Source organism: Stegodyphus dumicola, chromosome 1 (assembly GCF_044657685.1).
Source record: "Stegodyphus dumicola isolate Sdum_Otavi_A_Nest chromosome 1, ASM4465768v1".
Classification (NCBI taxonomy): domain Eukaryota; kingdom Metazoa; phylum Arthropoda; class Arachnida; order Araneae; family Eresidae; genus Stegodyphus; species Stegodyphus dumicola.
Window position 1 is genome coordinate 245,582,921 of NC_140768.1, and position 24,179 is coordinate 245,607,099.

Consider the following 24,179-nt stretch of genomic DNA (forward strand, 5'->3'; position numbering starts at 1 on the left):
GTCCCACCCACTACCATAAATTACTTCACCCAAGTCTTACCGACTGATATTATTCAAAGCCCCACTGCTGCTAAGAATTTTTCGGACACCTTACCCTTCTGAATCAGACGCGAAGAGAACACTTTGCCGTCTCCCCACTAGAAAGAATGTAAGTTACTTAATACTTTTTCTGGCCTTTATATCTTCATGTACATTCACTGTTCTTATTATATTTTTTATTTTTATATTATTTTTATATTATTTTTCATTTGTTTTTACAAAGTTTGCATCTATATCTTATTTTGTAATCTTCTATGTTTATTTCAACTTTATACTTTGAATTCTATTTCATAATGACAATTTCCAATGTTTTATTTTTACAAATAATACAGAACTCAAATGCATAAACACGGGGGTGTGGGGGACGGTTACTCGAGTTTTTTCGGATTTCTCTACAGAAATTGCTTTTCACTCAAAATTGAATTGCTTCTAAAATGCTTCATAAGAATAAGTTCTTTGAGTATCAGCATTGGCTCATAATCCCTTCTATTCGCGGAAATATTTGGCCTGAGTAGAATTGCCGGTTTGGCTTAACCTTATTACTCGAGTAAAGACGAAACACCTTCGCATTTACGTATTTATTTATTAATTGTTGTTCATTGAACGGGAGTTGGTTTGTTCCCCTTGAAAAGTCAACTAATTTCCTATCAATGACAATGATTACGTGCTTTTAATTTAATTTTTCCTTTTAAAATTGAAATTTTGTTCTTCATGATGATTTAATTCCAGTCCCCGTTAAAACATTGTTAACATTTTACTTTCAAGTTACTTCAAAACGTCTTTCAAAATATAACTTACCAGTATGGATTCACTCTTTTAAAATAATTCTACTTTAATGAAACTTAGGAGATAATATAATCAATTAATCAATATTGTTAAGGAAATAAATTATATATATATATATATTGTACGATGTTTATGTATATATTCCACTTAACTATATACCCACTCTGTTACTTGGCTCGGTGGCTTTTTTTTGTTCTCATATGTTTGTAAATTATGCATTTTTCGTTTTTAAGTGACTGAATTATGTTGTTCTTATATTCTGGTTAAGGTTTTTATGACTTTAGTTAATCTGCATGCAATAGTTATAGAATTATCAATAATTTGAAAGTTGTTTAAGTGCTGCTAAGTCTAACGAAGCTGCCATTTGGTTACATTTTAAACGTTTGCTTCGTTTGAAAATGTTTTGAGTTTTTGTGTATTTTTGTCTTGTCGCGAAGTGAGAACTGAACTGATTTAATGAGAAATGTACCTCTAATGAAATTCGAGGAAATAAATTTAAATGAAGTGCGGCAAAAAATGTTTATGTCGTTAATGTCGTTACTATATTTCACTCATTGTTAATTTAGAAATGGTTTTAGAATGTTTATAATATCATTTATAAAGAACATGCATGATAGGCAACGCATTTCTAAATTGGGTGTTATGTAAAATACTTAATGTGTATGTTATTTGTTACTTTAAATTTTGTAAAATTATTTTAAAGAATCTCCTGGCTATCCGGATCATTAGTGTTCGCGCGCCAGATTCTGCTCTTGGGCCATAGGTTGGAGACTCCTGAGCTTAAACCCTGTGAATTTCTTCTCCCCCCGTGTTTTGTCATTTTGGAAAAACCTGAATTCTGCTGAGGCTTACATTAAATAAGTTTAAAAATTTATTCAATATTATTTGCTCATCAAAGACACACAGAGGAAAATATGCGATAATTTTATTTTCAGCATGCTATAGCAAACTTACGGATTTAATTTGATAAAGTTTAATTTGATAAAAAAAATATAAAAACAATACCTGTGCATGTGTGTGTGTGCTCTAGCAACCTACATTTATTGTTTGCGTGAAGCACTTCGTAACCGCAGTGATTTACCTCAGCTGTATGTCCATTGTAACCTCTTGTGTCAAAACGAAAGTAAGTAAACCGAAAGAAATTTTTCTTTCCTCAGTAATTCGCAAAACTGTCTCTCTGTTCGAAACGAAGATCCGGTTTTTCACAGTTCGCGCCGCCGCTGCTGACGAAGTTTTTCTCTTCAGTTTAACCAGCTAAGGCATCAGCATCGAACGCTCCGCTCAAATTTCTCCAACTGCGCCGATGGAACGAATTTCAGTGAATGGAACTCTGACGTGGACTGCCGCCTGTTGATTATTGCAGTTTATAGTATATTTATTGCCCGTGTGCAGCTGAACGGATAGACGGACAGTTTAATGGCTAGTATGCCCTCCAGGAGAAGACGCGACCTGAAAAGTCTGACCCTGACATTGACATACGTACTGGTCTTATTCTGCCATGTACAAAGTCAAGATGTTGGGAGTTTCTTAGCAGGTACGTAGAATGTATTTACAGTTTGCTTCACTTTCAAAGTAAATTAATCAAGGTTTGATTTTAATGGCCCAGATTTCCTTTTTCAAGGAGGCCTCTAAAACTTCCTATATATAGGAAATACAGCATCGAAAGCTGTATTTCCTATATATTCGAAAGTATTTTAGGTATGTAAAAATTTTTATGTTTTTTTTAATTCCAGATATTAAAAAAGCAAAATTAAAAACAAGGAATTAAATGTTAAACATTTTTTTAGATTTTTTTACGCTTTTCTTAAAAAAATCAGACAGTTTAGCTTTATCTCACATTCTTTTAGGCTAGCGGTATTATTTAGAAAAACCTTAATAAAAAATAGTGAGCATTTTTACATAAACTAACATAATGTAAAATAAAATAAAATTGCTACAGAGGACACTGGAAGTTGAATTCTCTTTCGCAAGTGAAATTTTTCGATTTGAATATTCAACTTAAGGAAGCATTTTATATTTGAATTAATTATTATGTTATTACTGAGAAAAAATAGGATAAAGAATTGCTTTTCTTCATTTAAAATATGGATTATTAAGTTATAATTTATAATGGGAGGGATGATACTTCCGAGATTAATTTCTCAGTTGGTCGCGTTATTAAATACCCAAAATGATCCATCGGAAGACACGATTTTTTTTCGCATTTGAAAGAAGCTGAATTTTTTTAAGTTCTATGTATTATCTATGTGCTTCATTATAAAATGATATACAATTTAATAGTATTAATTTAATCATACTTCCGTAACTTAATCAAGATGCAAGGTTTATTTGAATTAACACATTTTTGCTCATGTTAAAACCTATTCTGTACTGCTGCTACCTCGTCTCCTTCTATCAGATTATATAAAATGAGAGGAGTTTTAATAGGGTATGAATCTAAATTAACAGCCATCATCATAAAACAACTCCTGTGTGTTATACACGACGCAAGTATATAACCACTGATATGTGATTTTCTTATTTGGCTATTACGTTGCAGATAATTAGTTATGAACGTTTAACCGGCTAGGTGCTAAGATGCAGGTTAATTTATGCAAGTACATAATACTTGTTGTCTGTTATACCCATGAGCAGGAGAAATAAACGTGTTAAGTTTTTTATATTTTAAGCAGAGATATTAGTAAGTTTTAGTTGTTTGATTTTTTATGTCTCTGTTATGTTTATTTTAGCCTGTAAAATTGGTCTTTCAGCTTAAAGGTTCTAATCCAAAACTTAAAGAAGTTTATAATAAAATTAATAATAATATTTTAGGTTCTACCACCAGGTCCCTTTTCACAAAAAACAGGATTCTCCTGTAAGACTTATTTTATAAAACGCATACTAAATTGAAACCATGAAAACAAAAACAAATCAAAAATAAAAAAAAAAAAACCTGAAATGTATAATTTTGTTAAGTAATAATAATACAATTTGTGTTGCATCATTTTGAATTTAAAACGTTGAATTATAAGATTATTTCCTGAAATATAGTATATGAAATATTTTTTAGCGGTGGCAAGTATAACATTAAAAAAATTGTAGGGGCATAATTCCATAACAAGTCCCCCCCTCGGGTCTGTGGTTTAATAGATTGGGCTCTGAGAGGAATATTCGCTAAATATCATATTGGCCCAAATATGAATTCGCCTGTCATAGGAGATCACACTGCATTTTTTAAGGCATTTAGCAAGAAAAATAAAGATCTTGAATGCAAGAAAATCTCTTGTGTATATAAACTTAATGCGTCGAAGGCATTTTTTCAGAAAAGCTAATAACCTAATTAAATAGTTTTGAATACTATAAAGTAAAGCTAAGTTTATTTTCTGTTGAGGCATAAGACATAAATTATTTTAATATATACATTTATTAAATATTTAGCTGCATATTTAAGACTGAAGGATATTTAAAGGAGGAGAGAAATATCGTCACATACGAAAGAATATGATAAGTAAATTTAATTTATAATATTCTCTCCCCGATTTAAAAAATAATATTTTTTTCTATTCTTTATAGAATCCATATTTTGTAAATATCACCTATATCTGTTATGTGTTGTCAACTAAATGTAATAATACTAAATGTTTCAATTAAATAATCTACTTGTAGGCTGTTTTATTTTGCTTGAATTTTGTTACCGTAAATTTTCTCTTGCAATTAGTGCTTGAATGTTCCTGCAATATTGCAAAAAATGGCTTTAAAACTTAATAAATAAAAAATAATTAAAAAAAAAAACTTTAAATTTTTAAATGCGAAAAATTTCGCATTTAAAAATTTAAAGGTTTTTTTTCGCATTTAAAAATTAAAGGAAAACCTTTAAATAATCTAGTTTTAGCTTTTATTGTTAATTATAAATTTTAATTCCTAATATTATATTTTACGTGTAACAGCACTTTCGTTATTTATAATAAAACATGTTAAATTTTTTGCTGAACGTGTCGCATTAAATTTCTCAAAATCAACACAGTTGCATTCATTGGGGATAACATTTATAAGGTTATTTTCTCCCTCCTTTTCGCAAGCCTCCGTGGTGTAACTGGAAGCACGCTCGACGCGTATTCGGGAGGTCTAGAGTTTGAATCCCGGCGAGAATATTGCGGATTTCTTCAGTTTCGAATCATAAAAAATATTCTAAAGTATTTTACAGATTAGCAACTGTAAATATAATCTGTTAGCCGCAGTATACGCATATGGCTATCTAATGACTAAATAATACCAAACAGATGTAACGTAAGGTCTCTAGTTTGGAGTGGATTATGTAGGTTACGGAAACCACTCGAAGACTGTCTGTGTAAAGGAAAAGATACCTTCATGCAGGACTCTCTCAGAAAGAGTAGCTCGTATTCAAGTTCCTCATGGAGCAAAATTACAAAAACTTACATCAGGCAGCCCGTAATGCCTGTATTTGAAACCCATATTAAAAGTATTCAGCGGTTTTACGGTTCGGGCGCTGGTGAGTCAAAGAGCTGTGCACCACATTTAATTGCAAATGCACCTTTTTCAGGGTTAAACTGTTTTGAACAGTTTCTGGAATTTTATTTGTAAAAAGTATAATACTTATTTTTTTTATTTTTGATTGTTAATTAAAATAAAAAGAAATTACTTTGTGTGTCAAATTTGTGCATTTAAACTAGTAGCTGGGATGAAAAGTTATCAAACGAAAGATAATGCTTGCGGAAGATGCGAATTCTACATTAATGTAAGACTATTCAGATAAATATTACGTACACAATATTAAAAGGTTCTGAGTCTAGTTTGGAGCCCACATTGTGAAGGCTCAATGTCAAAGTTGTTCTGGAGCCCAAGTGTGGGAAATGAAGTTTTCCACATTACAGGCTTTCCTGATGAAAGAATCCAGGTGGCAATATTAGAAGTTCGAAAAATATGAGTAGAATGGTCTTGTTGCTGAGTGTCGCTGAATACTGGTGTTTCCTCCCGAACTATGATCTCTGTGAGCGGCCTGGCCGCACTAGATTTAGTGTATTTTCTTAAGTATAATAAAAATGCAATCAGTTTCTTTTCGAAAGTTTTCCATGAAGGCATCCTCTCCTTTGTGGTAGGTAGCCTTCCGTGCTTTGCTTTAATTAATGAACCATATTCCTGTCAATGAGAAATGGAAAGATGGACTTGTTGAACTCTGTAGAATATTATAAATTTCTTTTCTTTCTTTATTTTATTTTATTTATTTATTTTTGTGCTGTAAAATACTGCTGTTCAAGCTTATATTTCAATTCAGGACATGATTTTAAAAATACTAATGCATTTACATATGAATAATTCAATTAATGATGTTAAACTGATGACTGGTTAATTTTCATTTCCAAACTACTTAATATAGCAAACTCAATATAGCATAATTAGTTGCAGATTGAACTCTATCATTAAACAATAAAAATCTGTTGAAGTAAATTAATATGATACACTGTAATCGTGAGTAACAGCTATATTCCTAATCTGAAGTTCAAGCTTGTGCTTGCTTTCTTATTTTAATATTGATTGATATGTTTTTTTTTTTTTTTTTTTTTTTTTTTTTTTCAATATTACGCCGACTTGCTTGAAATCATTTATAAATAATGTGACTTGTAAATAAAACAGTGATTTTTCAAATATTCATAACTTGAATAAGGCAATATCCTGGCTAGGAGTGGTTCGATGCTCAAAAATTAGATAATTCACATTCAAATAGCAACAAGTGCAATATGTATTTATATTTTGCCAATTTCCAATTAGTGGTCAAGACGTATAAGAACGAATTTTGAATTTCTCTTGTTAAGTATGTATGTTATAATTTTTGTTTACACTATGTGCAAGAAAAAGTATATTTTTTGTGCATTTAATATTTTGATTCCTTTACTGAGAATATATTCGCTGTCACCGTTACTTTTATTTATTTAATCCTAGTCTAGTCCCGCCTTATTATGAACGCGCTCTACTGTTATTAACCTAAATGGCTATTAGTCTCAAAACAGCATTTTGTGTCATTTTTATTTCTGCGTTGATTCACTTTTCAAACTGTTGCCACCAAATAGTATCACCATATATTATAACTAATAACTAAATAATGAAGAATCTGCATGAATGTTTCTCGTATTATAAAAAAAAAAAGGACCTAAAGCCATCCAATATTGAGTAACGTAGTCCTCCAACCGAACATAGGCGCTTGGAAGCCCGAATTTTGAGTTTCGAATTTGTTTTATTATCTAGTTCAAATTTTGTAAAACTTTGACGAATTTTTTATTAACAAACTCAACAATTTCAAAGCGAGCAATGGCAACATTGTGCGAAAAAAAAAAGCATTTTTTTATCTCTAGCAATATTTCAATCTTACGTCTTTTAAAAAAATATTATATTTTCTCCCTCCTTCGTTGGTGTAATTGAAAGCACATTCGGTTAGTCTTCGGAAGGTCCGGAGTTCAAGTCCCGGTGAGGGGACGGCATATTTTTCACGTCTCCTGCTCCAAGATGAAAGGCCTAATAGGCTATGCAATTTAATCTTACTTGAGAGAAAATTATCGGCCGTTCTCGTTTTGGAATTTATATGTTGTAAAATATGACTCTCAATAAAAATTCAGTACTGAGATTAATTATTACCCTTAAAACCTCTGCTGAAGCTCCCAAATATTAATCTGTTTAAGTGGAAGTCGTTAAAAAGTGTTATTGACCGATTTATATCAGTATCACTAGCTGAGTATAAAATGAAAAAAAAAAAAAATCTTTTTTTACGTGCTTGGGAAATTTAGACCCCATCTTGGAAGAAAAGTTTAAGGACGAAAATATGAGAGTAACCACAAAGAGATTAAAGCAAAATTTCCTGCTTGGGGTACAGAACGTCCTGAAAAAATTTGCAAAAAACAGGGCTTTATATTATAGCAGTTAAGGCAAATGAATTTTCATGACTTAAATAGTTTTTATTTATTCATTTATTTTATAAATTATATTCAAATGAATTTTTAGAGTATTTCTGATTTTATGATAATCCGACTATTTTGCTGATCCTTATAAATGCGAACTAAGAATCCACTGCATCTAACATGTGCTTACATTTGAAGTGATTCAATTGAGTGTGGTTAAAAAGAATACATTCCAAACAAATAGCATACATACTCCAGAAGACCGTAAGGAATACGTATACGCTTTTCATTGAAGCAAAGGAGATAACATACATGCAAATTTCGATGAAATTAAACTTTGCATGATAAAAAATGTCTCTATATATTTTTAATTAACTAAATTTTCATCTTTTTGTGAATTAACCAGAATAATTTGCCTTTGCTATCGTTATGAAACATTAATACATTTTTATGATTAAAAAATGTTTTAGTGCAGTATGCTTTTTTTTATTTTTATTTATTTATTTATTTATTGGTTTAACATCAGAGCATGTCATCTTCTTTTGCACTTTATAATATATATCAGAATATTTGCGCCATTTAAACGAGTGAAATTAATTACGGTATTTTAAAAATTTCTTATTTTGTAAGGATTTACCGTATACCGTTGTACATGTTGCCATCGTATAAGAGTATATCTAGCTAGCAAGTAGAAGATCCGTGGTTCGAAGTCTGGCGAGAGCACAGATTTTCATACTTCTTGTTTTGAAAGATCTAATAACCTTCTAAATGGCATCTGAACTAAAATGTGATGGATGTTAATTTATTACCATTCTGGATATTGGTCGACTAATGTTGGCACTTTTTCCCAGTCGCTCTTTAAATAGGGAAGAATATAAGGAATTATAACGCTTCTCCGTCAGCACGTGCAGCTAGTAATCTGAAGATCTGTGATTCAAGTCCCGGAGAGGATGTAGCTCATTTTCAGTGCTTCTTATTCCGAAACAAACTTAACATTTTTATAAAGTTTGCTTCAGGGCATTTTCATCTTTTATTTGAGAAAGGTTTCATCTATTCTAGCTCTTAGGGAAAAAACAAAATAAAACCTAGGAGTCTACAATATATCGTTGCACGGTTGTTAGTTTCATTTAAGAAAATCAAGAGGCTACTCATGTTATCTTATAATTAATTCAACATGCTACCCATGCTATTCAAACTATAAGGTGTTTCTCCCACCTTCTTCGCGAGCCTTCGTGGTGTAGTGGTCTGAACGCTAGGCGCGTTTGACAGATCTGCGGTTCGATTTCCGGCGAAGACGCTGCTAATTTTTCATCTCTGCATGCTTCCAAAATACCTTATGTCTCTACAAAGCACGTTCTAATATATGAAATAATATATAAAGGCAAATACACACAAAATATGCATTCTAATTTATAGAATAAAATTTTGAATGCTTTAAATATTTGAAGATATGCATATTTTCGCCTTGGTAAAAATTCACGCGAATGAAATTTCGCGATAGCATGATTTAGGAGAATAAATACGGTATTTTCCTCTTTTGTGACACGGGTGTGCGTGACAGACAGCGACAGAATTTTTTGCTCTGGGGACCGTTTGTAGCTTACTGTCACACCACTTTGTATTTTGCAGTGATAGCTCTTTTAATACAGATAAAATGTTTTTAAAAGTTTTGCATTCCAATTAAAAATAGACTTCATTCATTCATTTTCTATTACAATTATCCTTTTCTTTATGTTTTACGAAAACTGGAAGTATAAACAAAATCAAGATTTTTAAAAAAAATGTTTTATTTATTTGTTATTTTTTTCTTTTTAGCTGGTTAAATTCCATCATATACATCCATCATCATTCCATTAATACAACAGGATTTTGCCTTTCCGTATTTTTTCTCCCGTGCTCTTTCATTGTCGTTATCTGTCTGTTGTAAGCATATAATTTCATTTTTTCCCCAAACTCGACTTCCTAGATTCTTGGCATTCTATGCTGTTCAGCCATCATCATTGCGTAGTTGAGAGGCAAAAAGTTCCAGAACAATGAACAAATATAAGACGTTATGTGCTATATGAAAATTTTAACTTCCATCTGTGGTGTAAGTAAAACTAAAGATTTATATTAATAAGATATTTGAGGAGCATGATGACATGTTATTTTGATGAATGTATTAATAAACTTAATTGATAAAATAAATTTTTAATTTTTAAACTGCTTGAGGATATTATTATTTGTTAAGTACAACTGTGGCTTAGTCTTAAATATTTAGTTGAAATCAGGTGCACTGAGGTTATTGTTTACAGATGCCATTATAGTGATTTTTAAAAAAAAATTATTCCAAATAATATAGAGGAGCACTTGTATAAATATGCACTTCTACAACACTGTTTCGCTTTTACATGACTCAACGTTCTTACACTTTTCCGTTCTAATGTAATTTAACCAAAGGCGAAGGCAGCCGCCATTAGCAAGTTTCTTTGGCAGAACTGCACATTAAAATACGTCATAACATATGAGAATACAACGTAAAAGAAATCATTGTCTAGACAAAATTAAAAAGGCGAGGAGGGGGAATAAATATTTGCTCAATTTTCCCTTTATAATTAGAGTTAAATTTTCTAAATGAAGATCCATCCGCTGAACGAAGAAAAACTTAAAAAAGAACTTTTCAAGTGCTTCGCTCCATATAATGAAATTTATAAAGATCACGCAGCTTTCAATATGAGTAAATAGGAGGAAATTAACTTCTTAGCAAATAGTTGGAAATAATAGCCTTTTTTTTTTTTTTTTTTTTTTTTTAAACGTAAATCATAGCAATCAATATTATTGTTAGGATTTTTGCACATAGATAGACAATTTTAGTGAAATTATATTGAAATTGCTAGATTTTTCTGTGGAGTGTAGCATGAAAAGCTGAGAGAAAGGATGATTTGCCAGAAAAATAAGAATACAGGGATAAGTCTATTTAACATTGAGCAAATGGTTATCCTGCTGAACTGGCGAGATATCGCCATGATGGTGATTATTTTGGCGCCTAATATTTGTCGCCAAATTTTCCAAGGAATCCTAAAAGTCACCAAACAAGGCGATATTTTGGTCATTTCCTTGTATTACCATAATAATATTGTAACTGAATAACTGTAATTGATTTCATATGCAACTATAACCGTATCTGGCCCTAATTTGCCTTCCAGTGATTTCGAGACGTACTAGATATTTCTCGACGGCCGGGGGACAACTCGGAGTGAGCATCAGTTTGTCAGTTGTTAGTTAAGCGTGGTTCGGAGTATTGAGATATCTCCGTGTTAGCTTCGCTCTTCAGATGCGCATCTGCAGTTTGTAATTTCTTTTCTTATCGTTTTGCATTCTTCATTCAAAAGCTTATGGTAATCGTAGTACAGTTTTGTAGCCATGTAGAAGCAATAATACCTGTTGAGCTTCTGAAATGTTTCGGAAACAATCTTACTTTTCCTGGTTTGGTTTGATTCGTAATTTCCAATCTTACAGCCGAGCAACCAGGAATATAAAAAGCTTTCCCTAAAATTATTGTCATTTTCCAAACTAATTCACGTAAAATTTCAAATATTGTCGGACAATTGTGAGGGAATTTGTGAAAATCATAAAATAAAGACTCCCGTCCCCCAAATATTAGCGTAATGTCTGTCAGTCGAAGAGGGAAAAAAACTTATTTAATGATCCAATAGTTCCCGTTTTAATTCAAAATTCATTTATAGCATGAATTTTGTCAAATTGAGTGTGTTGGTTGAAAGCAAATACATTTAAAAACCAAAGGTACTTGAATTACGGAGGCAGCATAACAAGATATCACGATAATGAGCTCAACAAAAAAATATGTTTCAAGCATTAAAATTCGAGTTTTTCCGTCCCCGTGTGTATTTTTTGTTCTTTATGAACTAAATGATATAAACCAGACAATAAAACTATTATTACTTTTATTTACACCTTTTAAATAAATAAATAAGTAAATAGATATTTCTGTTAAATAAAATTAAAAATAGAAAAAAGATATAAAATACTGCAATCTAAGTGTTGCTACAACATATCAGTATTACGATGAGTTTTTACTTTCTATTGAGACGAAAGTAAAGTAAAAAAAAAATAATAATAATAAAAAATTTTTTTTAAATCTGAAATGTTTCAGATTTTAAATTACGTCCAAAGGGGCGTTTTTTAACATTTTGTGTGTTACCTTTCTTTATTAAATATCATGTTCCTCGCACTTAAACCATAAGATCCAGTGCAACAGCAATATCTCAAAATAGTTTTAAAACGAGCATATCTTTAGAATTTCCGATACAGAGACTCACGCGCTGGAGATAAAAATGTTTTTTCTGCTCAACGTTGCCATTGCTCGCTTTGAAATCCTTGAGTTTGTTAATCAAAAATTCGTCAAAGTTTTAAAAAATAGGAAATCGATCATAAAACAAATTTCAAATTTCAAATTTGGTCTTCCACATGCTCATATTCGTTGGAGGATTACGTTATTCAAAATTCGATGACTCTATGTACCGTTATTTTATGACAATGTGAGAAATATACATACATTTACGCAGATTTTCATTATTTAATTTCTTCAAATATAATGCAGGACTCTAACATTTTATGGCAACAGTTTGAAAAGTGAACCGACATTTATCCGTCCGACGCAAAATGCCAAAACGAAACTAATAGTCCTTCGGGATTCAAATCCCTTTGGACTAATAATAATTAATAAATACACAAATAAAATTCTTTTAGAGTGGCACATAATGCGTGGCATCAGAAAAGGCTTTTATCTATTGTACTATTAGTGTAAACATAAATAAAACTTGCTTCAAAACATTTTTAACAAGGACGAATTGTTTTTAAATGGATAATTTTGTTTTACACTGATGAGTATAAGGGTTAGGAAAGGCATTCAGTTTTAAGCAAAATGGAAAAAATGCTTTCTTTCAAACATATTAATCTGCAGATGATGATGCCAGTAACATTTCACTTATTTCATCTAGAATGCGTTTACTTAAAGGTTTTCGTTATTATGCTGAGCAGTTATTATGCTGAGCTTACAGTTGTCGAGTGACAATGACCTCGAGATTTCTCTCTCCATTTGCTTAATGGAGGTGAGAATCACCGGAAGAAAAACCCGTTTCTTCCTGTTCTCGGTCAGACGATACAATGAGCTAGAACACAAATAAATGTTGCATGAGCTGAATTTTAATGTGCTCTGAACCTAGCAATGGCATTACGTGGGCGTAAATCTTTCACAAAGCGTGCCGAAATAATAGACAGATGAAAAACCCGCCCTTCAACTTTAAATTAGGCAAAGCTCAACTTAGATGGGTATTAATTTTAATTCTTAACCTTTCACCGCTAAATTCAGTTACAATAAGAGATTTATATTTTCTTCCCCTTCCTTTTTTAAAATTTCACTTTTTTTTTTTTTTTTTTTTTTAATTTCAAGATATTCTGGAAGAAAAATACAACTATTTAAAATATTCTGCATATTTTCTTGCATATTCTAAGATTTTGAATGCTGTTAAATAATTACTCTAATTATTTTCAACATTAAGGTGAAATAATTTTTTTTATTAATGTGGTTTTTATTTCAAGGAATTTTAAAAAATCATGACTACAAGAAAAATTTTATTTGCAATCAAAAATAGTGCACCATTTTGGCCAAAATATAACGTGGAGTTTTTAACCTTCTGCCAAACTATGTTCATAGGTAAAGGAAGTTATGTTTTCCGGTCGAAAATTCTATAGTGATTTTTCTGTTGTTATTAGGTATAATTGTAACAAATTAGATCTCCACAACACATTTTTGTTATTTTCGCAAAGATGTCTGAGTGTGAAGATTTCTTGATCACCTATATACCTTACTTCAAATTTCTGTTTTACATATTTAAGGTTTCTGCATTCACATATAGAGTTGATTGGATTTTGGGTAAATTTACAGACCTGGAAATCGTGCTTTACTTCTAACCTTTAACAGTTTTTAATGAAAACCCACATTAAAATATAATCCAAAACTTTTCAGTTTTAATATTTAAGACTTTTATATCAATGAGAACAATACATTAGGTTTGTGCTGAAATTTATCAATCCGAAGTGATACTCAACTTGCAGCTCTGAACAACTTTTCGTGAAATGAAATAATCTAAAATTTGTTATTTAAAACTCGTATATGCATATAAGATACATATGCAGTCAGGATTGAGAATAACGTATTAGACTTTTACTGTATATGCTAAACCAGAAGTGGTGCTGGGAGGTCTTGGAAAAGTCCAGAATACTCTTATTATAACTCTTATGATAAGTTTAACCTAAAATAATGTAGCACATATTAAGGCTATTTCTTTTATATTTAAACATGATTTTTAGTTATGTGAAGCCGTAGAAGAGAATGATTTTTATGACAACACTTCATTTCCAGAACTTCAAAACTTTTGTAATGCAGGCATGTTGCTAAAAAAATTGTGCTCTTAAAATGCTGATGATAACGAAGCACAAGAGCAAATAGCAAATTCGAAAACATCTATTGTTTACATCTAACGGATCATGGAACGGATGCTAGTCACTATTCAGCAGTAATTTCAAAAACAAACGATTATTGTTCATTGATAACTAAATATCACGGAGATATACGTGCAAATCAAAATGATTTGGATTTGTTCATATTATAGCAACAACACACCAGAAAAATAAATAACAGTATTCGTTTGGAAGTAATTACTTTAAACATATTATAATATATGACTTTATTTAATTATACAGCAATTCAATTATATGGTTTTGAATTGCCCAATAAAATAAAAAATTTGATAAAAAGAAATCAGTTGGGCAAACATTTGATTCTGCTTACATTAATTTAGAAAAATCAGTTTTAATACATGGTTGATTCCACCTAATAAAATATAATCCAGAATTTTATACTATAGACCTTTCTATTTATTGGAACAACAAATTAATTTCTAGAAATGAATTTAGAATTTATAGAAAAGAAATGAATTTCTATTTACAAACGATCAACCGGAAGTGATACAATACTTAAAGCTTATGGCTATTAAAACTGGAATCATAGCGATGAGCTGGTCTTATCAGCTTTTTTTAGTTATAATTTTAAATGAAAATATATATATTATTACATAATCTGATATGATACTCAGAACATCTATATTATCCGTTTTCAGAACATCTCCAGTATATCACGTTCATACGAGTCGGGATCACCTTTCCTGTTTCCTAAAAAACACCTTGAAAATTTAAAATCGCTTTTGTATGTGAGGCTGAATTATGTTCTTGAGAATATAGTATTGCTTTTAAATGAAATAAGTTATTTAAAATATCATGTTTATAAAGTAGCACCCCACCGGTGATCGAGCTGTTAAAGACTGCTCAATACTTGTAATTCATCCCGTGTTCAAAACCAGACAAACGGGACAGCTGTATGGTTGGTTTTCGCAGCTTTTCTTGTGTATAACACTAATATGAGTCAGTTTCATTTAGAAAGCCCTCTACGAAAGTATCCCTCCGCGTAGGCAGACAGCTCTTGCCTGTTTTGCCATATTCAGATAACCTAATCTAGAATTGAAATTAGTTATTGCTAATAATATGAAAAGTACTCGTAACTGAATTCTAAATAATTATTTTATAAATTTTATCAAGGAGCATTAGCCAGCAAATGATTAAATGCGTACAGAATAGTTTCATACCTTTATTAAACAATATACTTTCCTTTTACGTCTTAACTCTTTTAGACGAATTTGCTGTTAACTTGTCTTTTTCTATTCCTTTTATTTCTTCACCGTTTTCTTACTCTCTGACGTACCTATTATTTATTTATTTTTTATTCTTATTAGGCTTTATTTTACCGGTTTAATTTACATTGCCATGAGAAATAGCCTCTTATGGACGTAGAGGACGTTTTAAGGAGTGTTGGCCCGTATTCATGTTACACATGGGAGAAAGCACAAAAATTTATCTATAGTATTTCGTTTGCTGTGATTCAACCGTAGGGATTTGAAATCGGGTCAGTCACCTGTGTTCAGCGTTCTTATCGCTTGGACATTGGTAAACTTGAAAGCAACATTCCTCGTTTTTCTTGGCATTAGGAACATTCCCTCGTTTTGCTTGGCAGCTCATTTGTGCTTTTTTAGTATAGACGTAATGTATAAATGTAGTTATAGTTTTAATACTTCAGAACTCAGTCTGAAGTCAAATTTGATATAATTTTACATTTATGTGATTTTTGTAAGTTACCTGAGACATAAAATAACAATTGTTATAATATTTTAAGATATTTTTATCCTTTATGTATATTTAAATCTAAAAATGTTACATCAAGTCGCTTTCAAAGAACTACAACATAGATAATATGTAGTCAGACGCAAGTGGAATGATTGGAAATGTGTTAGTTGCAAAAACATAGATTCGTTTCAAATTAATCGTATTAATGCACTCTTTAGATCTTCATTTATATTTTTATAGTATAATAAAATTCAAGTCGGTATATATGCTGGTCGACCACTGTATAACGTTGTCCCTTCGTAGAAGATAATGGCATTTTTATGCAGGTTGACCAATGCTCGCCAAGGCAAAAACTCTCACAACGCTGTCCTGGGATACTTCAAAACTTTTGTAAGTCCCTGCACCTTATAGGAAGATTAGTTCTTGAATTGAAAATATGGTGTCAACATGAAAGGTGTCAACATGACGTAGATTTTTAGTTTGCTGTTCTAATTAATAAGGTAAACGAATATAATATCCTATTTACATGACGGTGTCCCAGCAAAACGATTTGGGCACCTTTAATGAGGACTGCTTCTTTCTAGGTAAAAATTGATCAAGTGCCAGTATTAACTCGTGCCGGTGCTTTTATGCCAAAGCATAGTCATGGAGGTTTTTCTGTCTTCATGAACACTGACTGACTTGCATGATGCCAGAAATTTTGTGACGTCGATATGAAGACGAATCCTTCTTTGTATTCCTATTAGAAACATTTGCAGTTGTATATAATTATATCTTCCTCATATAAGAACAGCTAACTCTGCATGCATTTTTATTTTTGTTAAATGCTCTTGCTAAATGCGCAATTATTCTTTTAGCGTTAAACAAAAGTTCTTTCTGCTAAACTAAACTTAATTTCAAAAATGTATTTCACAGTCATACAGTAATGGATCTTTTCTGTTGCAGGTCAACATTCGTCACGCAGTTTTCTCAGTTAAAAAAAAAAAAAAAAAAAAAAAAAAAAATTTGCAAGTGATTGATTTTTCTAGCGAGAAAACAGACTTTTACTATCAGTTCATTTAGACTGGGGTAAAATATTTCTAAACGTAAGAAATATAGCTCCTAGGTTTCTGTAAAGCACTAGCAGTATTGTTTGCTATCAATCGTCAACTAACTCTTAGGTTAATTATTTCCATAAACAAAGGATGAATTTGAATGTTTCACTTTAAAAGCTTTTTATTGACTATGCTTACTTTGAAAATAAGAATTCTTATTTAACACTTATAGAACGCTTTCTTATCTCTTGTAAGAGGTAAGAAAAACACCCTAAATATAAAGGCCAATAAGCAACGGAGAACTTCTTGCATATATCTTCCTGTAGAAAATTATTTAGCGCAAATTTTTTATCTAACTGAAATAATCACATATGTCATAAAGTATACCGAATTATTGCCATATCAGTAAAAGGCAATTGAGGAATATTCAAAAGTGTTGGAAAACCGGTGTGCTCGATCTGTCACGAAAAATGATGGATCGACTAAGTGCTAGAAACGTGGGCTATACTGCAATAGCATTTTTAAATAAAGCTTTTATATCTTTAAAATGTATCCCTATCATTTTGTCCTCTAAAATTATTAATTTAAAAAATTATATAACAATTTGAAACATTCTGTATATTCATCGCATTGTTGAAATCTCGATTAAAATTCAAAGAAAACTTCAGTTTTAAAACGTGATCTTTTCTCGGAAAAAAAAAAGGAATTTTTGTTATTAAAAACGTTAAACTCACGTAAAAGTAAATAAATAAAGAGGTTTACAAAGAAAATAAATAAAGCAAAATTTTTTCAGGCAGTAAATAATTTTTATTACTATGAAGTAAAGGACTATAAATATAAATTGCACCTAATTTGTATGATGAGTGCTATAAAACGCTTAAGAAACGATTTGTTTGTTTAAAGGACACAAATGGATGATTCCATCAAGCTTCGGGAGGTTTTTGATGCAGCAATAATTCTTCAAGAAGAATCTTTTTATAGTTCATAAATCATTTTGGATTTAAAAGCCTTCTTCGCCATTTCGTTTTGCTCTTTTAAAACGGAAACTGGAGCGAGTCGAAGTAAGTCAAGAATTCTGAAGACTTTGAATGAAGCAAAACATTTTAAGTCTGTGCTTTTGGATTATAGAAAGCTAACCACCACTCATCAAAATAATTTCAAACATCATCACACGCATTGTTTTTATTTTTACTTTTTCCTCTCTACGTTTCTTTGGCTTTTCAAGTTTTATATTTAGTATTTAGTTTTAAACAATATTTTAAACCTTTTTTCGAGAAATATCAGCTTGTAAATCTGAATATATCATGCATAGCTTTCTAATCTTTGAAGAAAGAATAAATTTTTATAAATACACCTTCGAAACTTCATGTGGAAACGCAAATTTCTGTGGCTTAATTCAAAGATGTTTCTATTTTGCTATACTACGAAAATACTACACATTTAGTTATATCTATACTTCATATTTTGAATCTTTAAACCTTCTAATAGGTTCTATGTGTTTCGTGAAATTCACTTGAGTAAAGACACGCAGAAACTTGATGCTTATGTTTATTGTGAAGAAAAACATAATAAAATGAAGAAACAAATAACACTATAAAGTGCTGAAATCTAAGATTCTTCTTGAACACATTCGTTCTCAATTTTAGTACGTATTCAATAAATTTCCTAAGACATTGAATATTATCTTTATAACATAGACCTTGTGTTAATTTATTTTACCAGAATGAATTAATACGTTTAGAGCACATTAAACGTTAAGCTAAACATTGATATTTGGTAAGTTAGGCTGTAATGAGTAATCGTATTATCCGTGCGTACGCTCATGGTGTAAATGGTTAATGCATCTACTTGCTAACTGTCGAGCTCACATGATTTCTCATGCTTTCTGCTCCGAAAAAAAATACAGTATTCTGCTCAACAGTGCCTCTAAAATATGATGGAAGGTAATTCATCCAAACCTGAAGTGCTGTAAACAATATTATGTTTTTCTGAAACATGGCATATAAATTCTGATCCAGCGGAATTCAAATCAAGGATCTCCCACTTACGTGTTAAGTTACACCACGGGGCTCGACTCGATAAATCCTTACATTTTCCTTTATTTAAATGCGACTGGGAAGAAATACAAGATCCAATCGACTAAATCTAGGCGGCTGCGATTTATTTTCCACCACAGTTTGGTCATGAGATTATTATAGAAACCGTTATATTGTTTTCAGCCAGGAAACTTAAAAAATTCAACCTTGCCCTGACCGGGTTTCAAATCACGGATTTTCTGTTTCAAATCACGGATTCTGGACGCACTGACCATATACAAAGTAACAACATGAAAAGGGGAAATGCGATCATTCTTTGCTAGGTGTTTAGAGGGCTTTTTGGCATGTGATATTTTAAAATTATGATGGGTTTATCGAAACGTTCTGTTTCAAATCACGGATTCTGGACGCACTGACCATATACAAAGTAACAACATGAAAAGGGGAAATGCGATCATTCTTTGCTAGGTGTTTAGAGGGCTTTTTGGCATGTGATATTTTAAAATTATGATGGGTTTATCGAAACGTATATAGATCATAAATTGAAGGACAATTGCATTATAGCATAGCTGAATCTTAACTGTCTGATATCCTCACACTGCAAATATTTTGTCAGTTTATAAAATGTAAAATGGTCCGAGAGCTGAGTGTTTAATGATTCATTAATTTGAAAAATCCATGTCATATGGCTCTTGCATAACACTAATGACGCAGATACTTCCATAAGGCTTCAGCCAATAATAAGTTTAAAATGTTATTATTAACTAATCAAAATAAACAAAAACAAACCATTCTAAACTAAGATTTTATCGTGAACATTTCGTACGCTCTCTCTCTCACTTCCGTCCTGAGAGTCTACTTGCTGTGTTACTATGCTTACTTTACTGAAATTCATTGTTCTGAAGATACAGAAAAGAAAGAAATATGATATCAAAAACCGGTGCAGAGATATCACACTTCGCGCTAATTAAAGCTACGACTGTGTTTCTCAAGAATAAAAGAAACGTTCAATCGGTTTCGAAGACTGCTGGCATCATTATGCATCAAAATCTGAATCATTATACTTCCATCCAAGGGAGGCAAACCTGTACAAAAACTAAATCATTCTGGACAGGAAATTCATCTTGAACAGATTGCATTCGCTCTCTGCTTTCCTGGCTAGCTAGGCTGCTGTCGCTGTTTTTCATCCCATAATATCTTAAAAATCTAAATGATCTTCAGGAATAGGCATACTTACTGCGCCAATTTATCAATAACGCATGAAAATTGTTCATTTATTAAAAAATGTTTTATCATGAAATAATCTTTTATTTTGTGACAAACGTTTGCACATATCTAATTCTTCTTCTTGTTATCATTATTAATTATTATTATTATTATTATTATTAGATATATATATTATATAAGTTACATACCAGCTAGATTCCGAAATTTTGTTTGAAAACTCCTTTGAGAGCGGTAAATGAATTGTATTTTCAAGTTTAGAGAACAGAATAATGCAACCAGACAGCTTAACCAGAAAATGCCTTTGGAAGTAATCATGTAAAAATAATTAAAATTCGTATTTCATTATCTTTATTTGACTGCTTAGTTTGTAGGGTTTCCTTTAGTTCAACTAACGTATTATTCAAATTTTTTTAGCTTTCCTGAGCTCCTCAACTTCCTCTCGCATTTCCTCGCCAGGATGTAAAGTTAACTGACTATTTAAACGGGTGAATCTTGGTGTTTATTCAGAGCGTGCTTCCGCTACCCAGCCAAGGCACATTTCGTTTCAAACCTTGCTGTTACTCTGATATGCCTTTTGGCCATTCTGAATAATTTAGGTTTATTGAGTCAACCTAGATTAGCCGTAACTTAAAGTGCTAGACCAGCAGTATTCTTTTTTTTTTTAATTTTGGATTTATTCTTTCTGTTCATAGTTGAAATTAATAATGTTTATTTTCATCCTTCTTCTGTGCGAGAAGACGCCAGGTTCATTAGTAGGATCTAGATTAGTTTATGTGGCCTAAAAGAAGTAGATCCCATAAGTTAACATGGCTTATTTTACATGATCACATAGTAGTACCCGAATAAGGAAAAAATGTCATTATGATCTCGGAGCACTGGAGTCGTTTACTCGGGTAAAACAGTTAAAACAGCGAAGGATTTGTGTGTTGTAGCACCTCATTTAGTTTGAATACGAGCTCTTAACCGTCTATAGGATCGATGAGTACCTTGATTGAATAGGAATAGGAAATGGGTCAAGAATGGAGTGATTGACAGACACAGTCATTGATTTGCGAGCAGAACTTAAGCATGTCCGCGTTTCTAACAAGTACAGTCATTAGATTCATTTTGGAAAAAATGACGCAACAAATTTGTAGTGTATTCGTCAGGACTTGAACTTCGGACGTTACGATTACTAGTCAGACGTGCTTTTCAGTTGCACGACGAAGGCAAGAGGAGAGAGAAGGAGGGAGAAAATACCTTATCTTATATCCATACCTTCAAACGCGAAATGGAATAAGGAATTTTAAGACACACTATTCTGCCAAGACTGGGTTGAATGGCAGGCGTATACTCTGCAAAGGGATCGGTTTTACGTAAGTACCGGCAATATTCTTCGATGCTGAAGAATGAACTATGCTGGAAGATTTGTAGCATGGGACAATCATTCAAATGAGGGTTCTACTTTTGTATAGTGTATTTCTGAGAGTTCTTTCTTCTATTATCTGAAAAGAACGCGATTCTAAGAAAGGTTTCTTATTGCGTTTCGGGCCCATAAATCTGATTATACCATTAGAGTTCTGCTTTGAAATTTGGAATTATATCGTTGTAAAAAATATGTGATCTACCGTAGGTGTTATAACAGTTGCAAATGTGAATTAACATAATAACGTCCTAGAAATGGAGGAATCCTAGAAATCCTAGAAATATTGCAAACAATTCAGTAAGAAATAAATCAGAAGAATAGTGAATTGTCATAAGACTTTTATCACATCTCGTAACTATATCGTAACTAAATTTGAGAATTTTGCTCCGGCGTTTTCTCCTGGAAATTATTTTATACATCTTTGCCAATAACATTCGAGGAAATGGCAGGGAATCGGAGGAAATTCGGATACTGAATGTCTTAATGAATTGTAGAGGATTTAAAATGCCTTCACCCGGGAATCTGAGATTAAATGCAGTTGCTTTTTTCTCTGTATGAACAGTGTAATCTAATTAGGTACCATGCATAAAAAATACTTACTTTTTATTCGCGGTATGCTTAACCGTTTTAATTTCAACATTACAGACTGTAATGGTAATAATATATCTCAGGATCCTGAAGGGGCCCACCAGCGGCCGAGCGGTAAAGTCCCTGAACACTGGTAGTTCGGTTCGAGGTTCGAATCCCGCGAACGGGCTGGCTGCATGGGCGTTTTCGGGTTTTCCCCATGTGTAACGTGTATACGAGCCAGTTTCCCTTAGAAAGTCCTCCACGAAGGCATCCCTCCTCTTAGGCAGATAGCCCTCGAGGCTTTGCCATAATCACACACACACACAGGATCCTGAAGGCATTCTTATCGAAGATTCAACATGCTTGCTAAATTCGAACCTATTATATTGAAGAATACCTACATATTTTTGCTGATGATTTCTAAGAAATTAAATTACCCTTGCTTGAATGTATTTGCTACTATTAACTGTCTTTAATTAGAATGCATTTTCCAGTAATTAAAAGTGCACCCAAGTTTTAGCATACGAACTTTTTCGGCATGTACTATTTAACAGAACATTACGAACTTTCATTACCTATGTTACAGAATATTCCACATTTCTTGTTATTGTAAGACATTTTACTTACTAGATTCATTAGATATTTTAGAATTTAATTCGTCTAATTTTAATCAAAATGCTAACTATTACTGAACTTAACCATGAAATAATTATTATATTAATAATATATAAATTATAATATACTAGTAAATATAAAATTATTTATTAATATAATAAAATGTAATGTAGGATGATAAAATTTTGTAAATATTTTATAAATTGTCATTTATAATTCTTATTATTTATAAATATTATTTTATGAAATATCCTTATAATTATTTATTTGTAAATATTTTGTAAAAATTACTTAAATAATTTTATAAAATAAATTTGATTAAAATTTATAACAGCCTTTTTATAAAATATTTTATAAAGCGTAGTAATTATAACAGTTCGTTTCGTTATCAATCATTTTAAAAAACACATCAGTTTCTTATAAATTTTTCTCGTCCTGTCAGTTTTTGTTTGGGGGGGATATAATTTCTTTTCGGGTGTCTCATTTATGCAGCAAGATACGTTTCAGTGTGATGATTGTGATTATTCAGTTCTACATTTTCGTAATTAAATTTTCCAGCATTTTCGTAATTAATTTCGCATAATATTCACTCTAGTTAAATAGTCTTTATTACAACTTTCAATTCATAACTATTTAAGCGAATTTCATTTCACTCTGGTTAAAAATCCTACTTTTTACTTTAAAAGTGCAATTATGGTAAAACAGAATAACATAAAGATACAAAACAAAAGCACATGTACTAAAATATACGTCACATTAGAATGGTCATCATTTTATGTCTTCGTGCAAATGATCGAACAAAATGAGATACTGAGTGATTAAAATCTCTGAGTCCGGCTTGAGTGAAAGAATAAAAGTTAGGATCGAATTCGCCTAAAATTCGAACACTACTTCTAGCCTAGCTAAATTTTACAGAATAAAAGCATATGTTGAAAAATGATAATAACGGTAATGGTAATAAAGCTAATATGAACGATAAAAATAATGTTCGCGTTTAATTTTTTGTATTAAAATTAATTGTTTTAAGTTTAATTGAATATTTTCAAAATTTCACTTTCTTGTATATTTTCCTATTATTATAAATACCCAATAAAATTTTTATTTTAAAATTTGAAAAACCACATGAAAAAAGCTCAAACATAAATATTTTTGAACTGATATGTCAAGTTTGCATTTCAGCTTCAAGCAATACGAATATTTAAAATACCGTTTAAACTATGCAGGATGCTTCCTCAATCTTAATCTTATTGACTACCTTTTTAAATACCTATAATTTCGTGTCTGATATGGAAATTACGTTTTTTGGCTCTTCATTCTTGTTCATTGGAGACACAAAAAATAC

At 31.3% G+C, this 24,179-nt stretch overlaps 1 protein-coding gene across 1 annotated transcript in view; it reads left to right on the top strand.

Annotated features, from left to right (window-relative positions):
• Positions 1–2,061: 2,061 nt before the first annotated feature.
• The window catches only part of LOC118184358 (uncharacterized), a 53,935-nt gene continuing 31,817 nt past the window's right edge, over positions 2,062–24,179 (top strand). Inside the window, exon 1 of the mRNA XM_035354017.2 lies at positions 2,062–2,359. Within this exon, the coding sequence (XP_035209908.2) occupies positions 2,242–2,359 (118 nt within the window). The 5' untranslated portion in view covers positions 2,062–2,241. The remainder of the gene's footprint in view (positions 2,360–24,179) is intronic.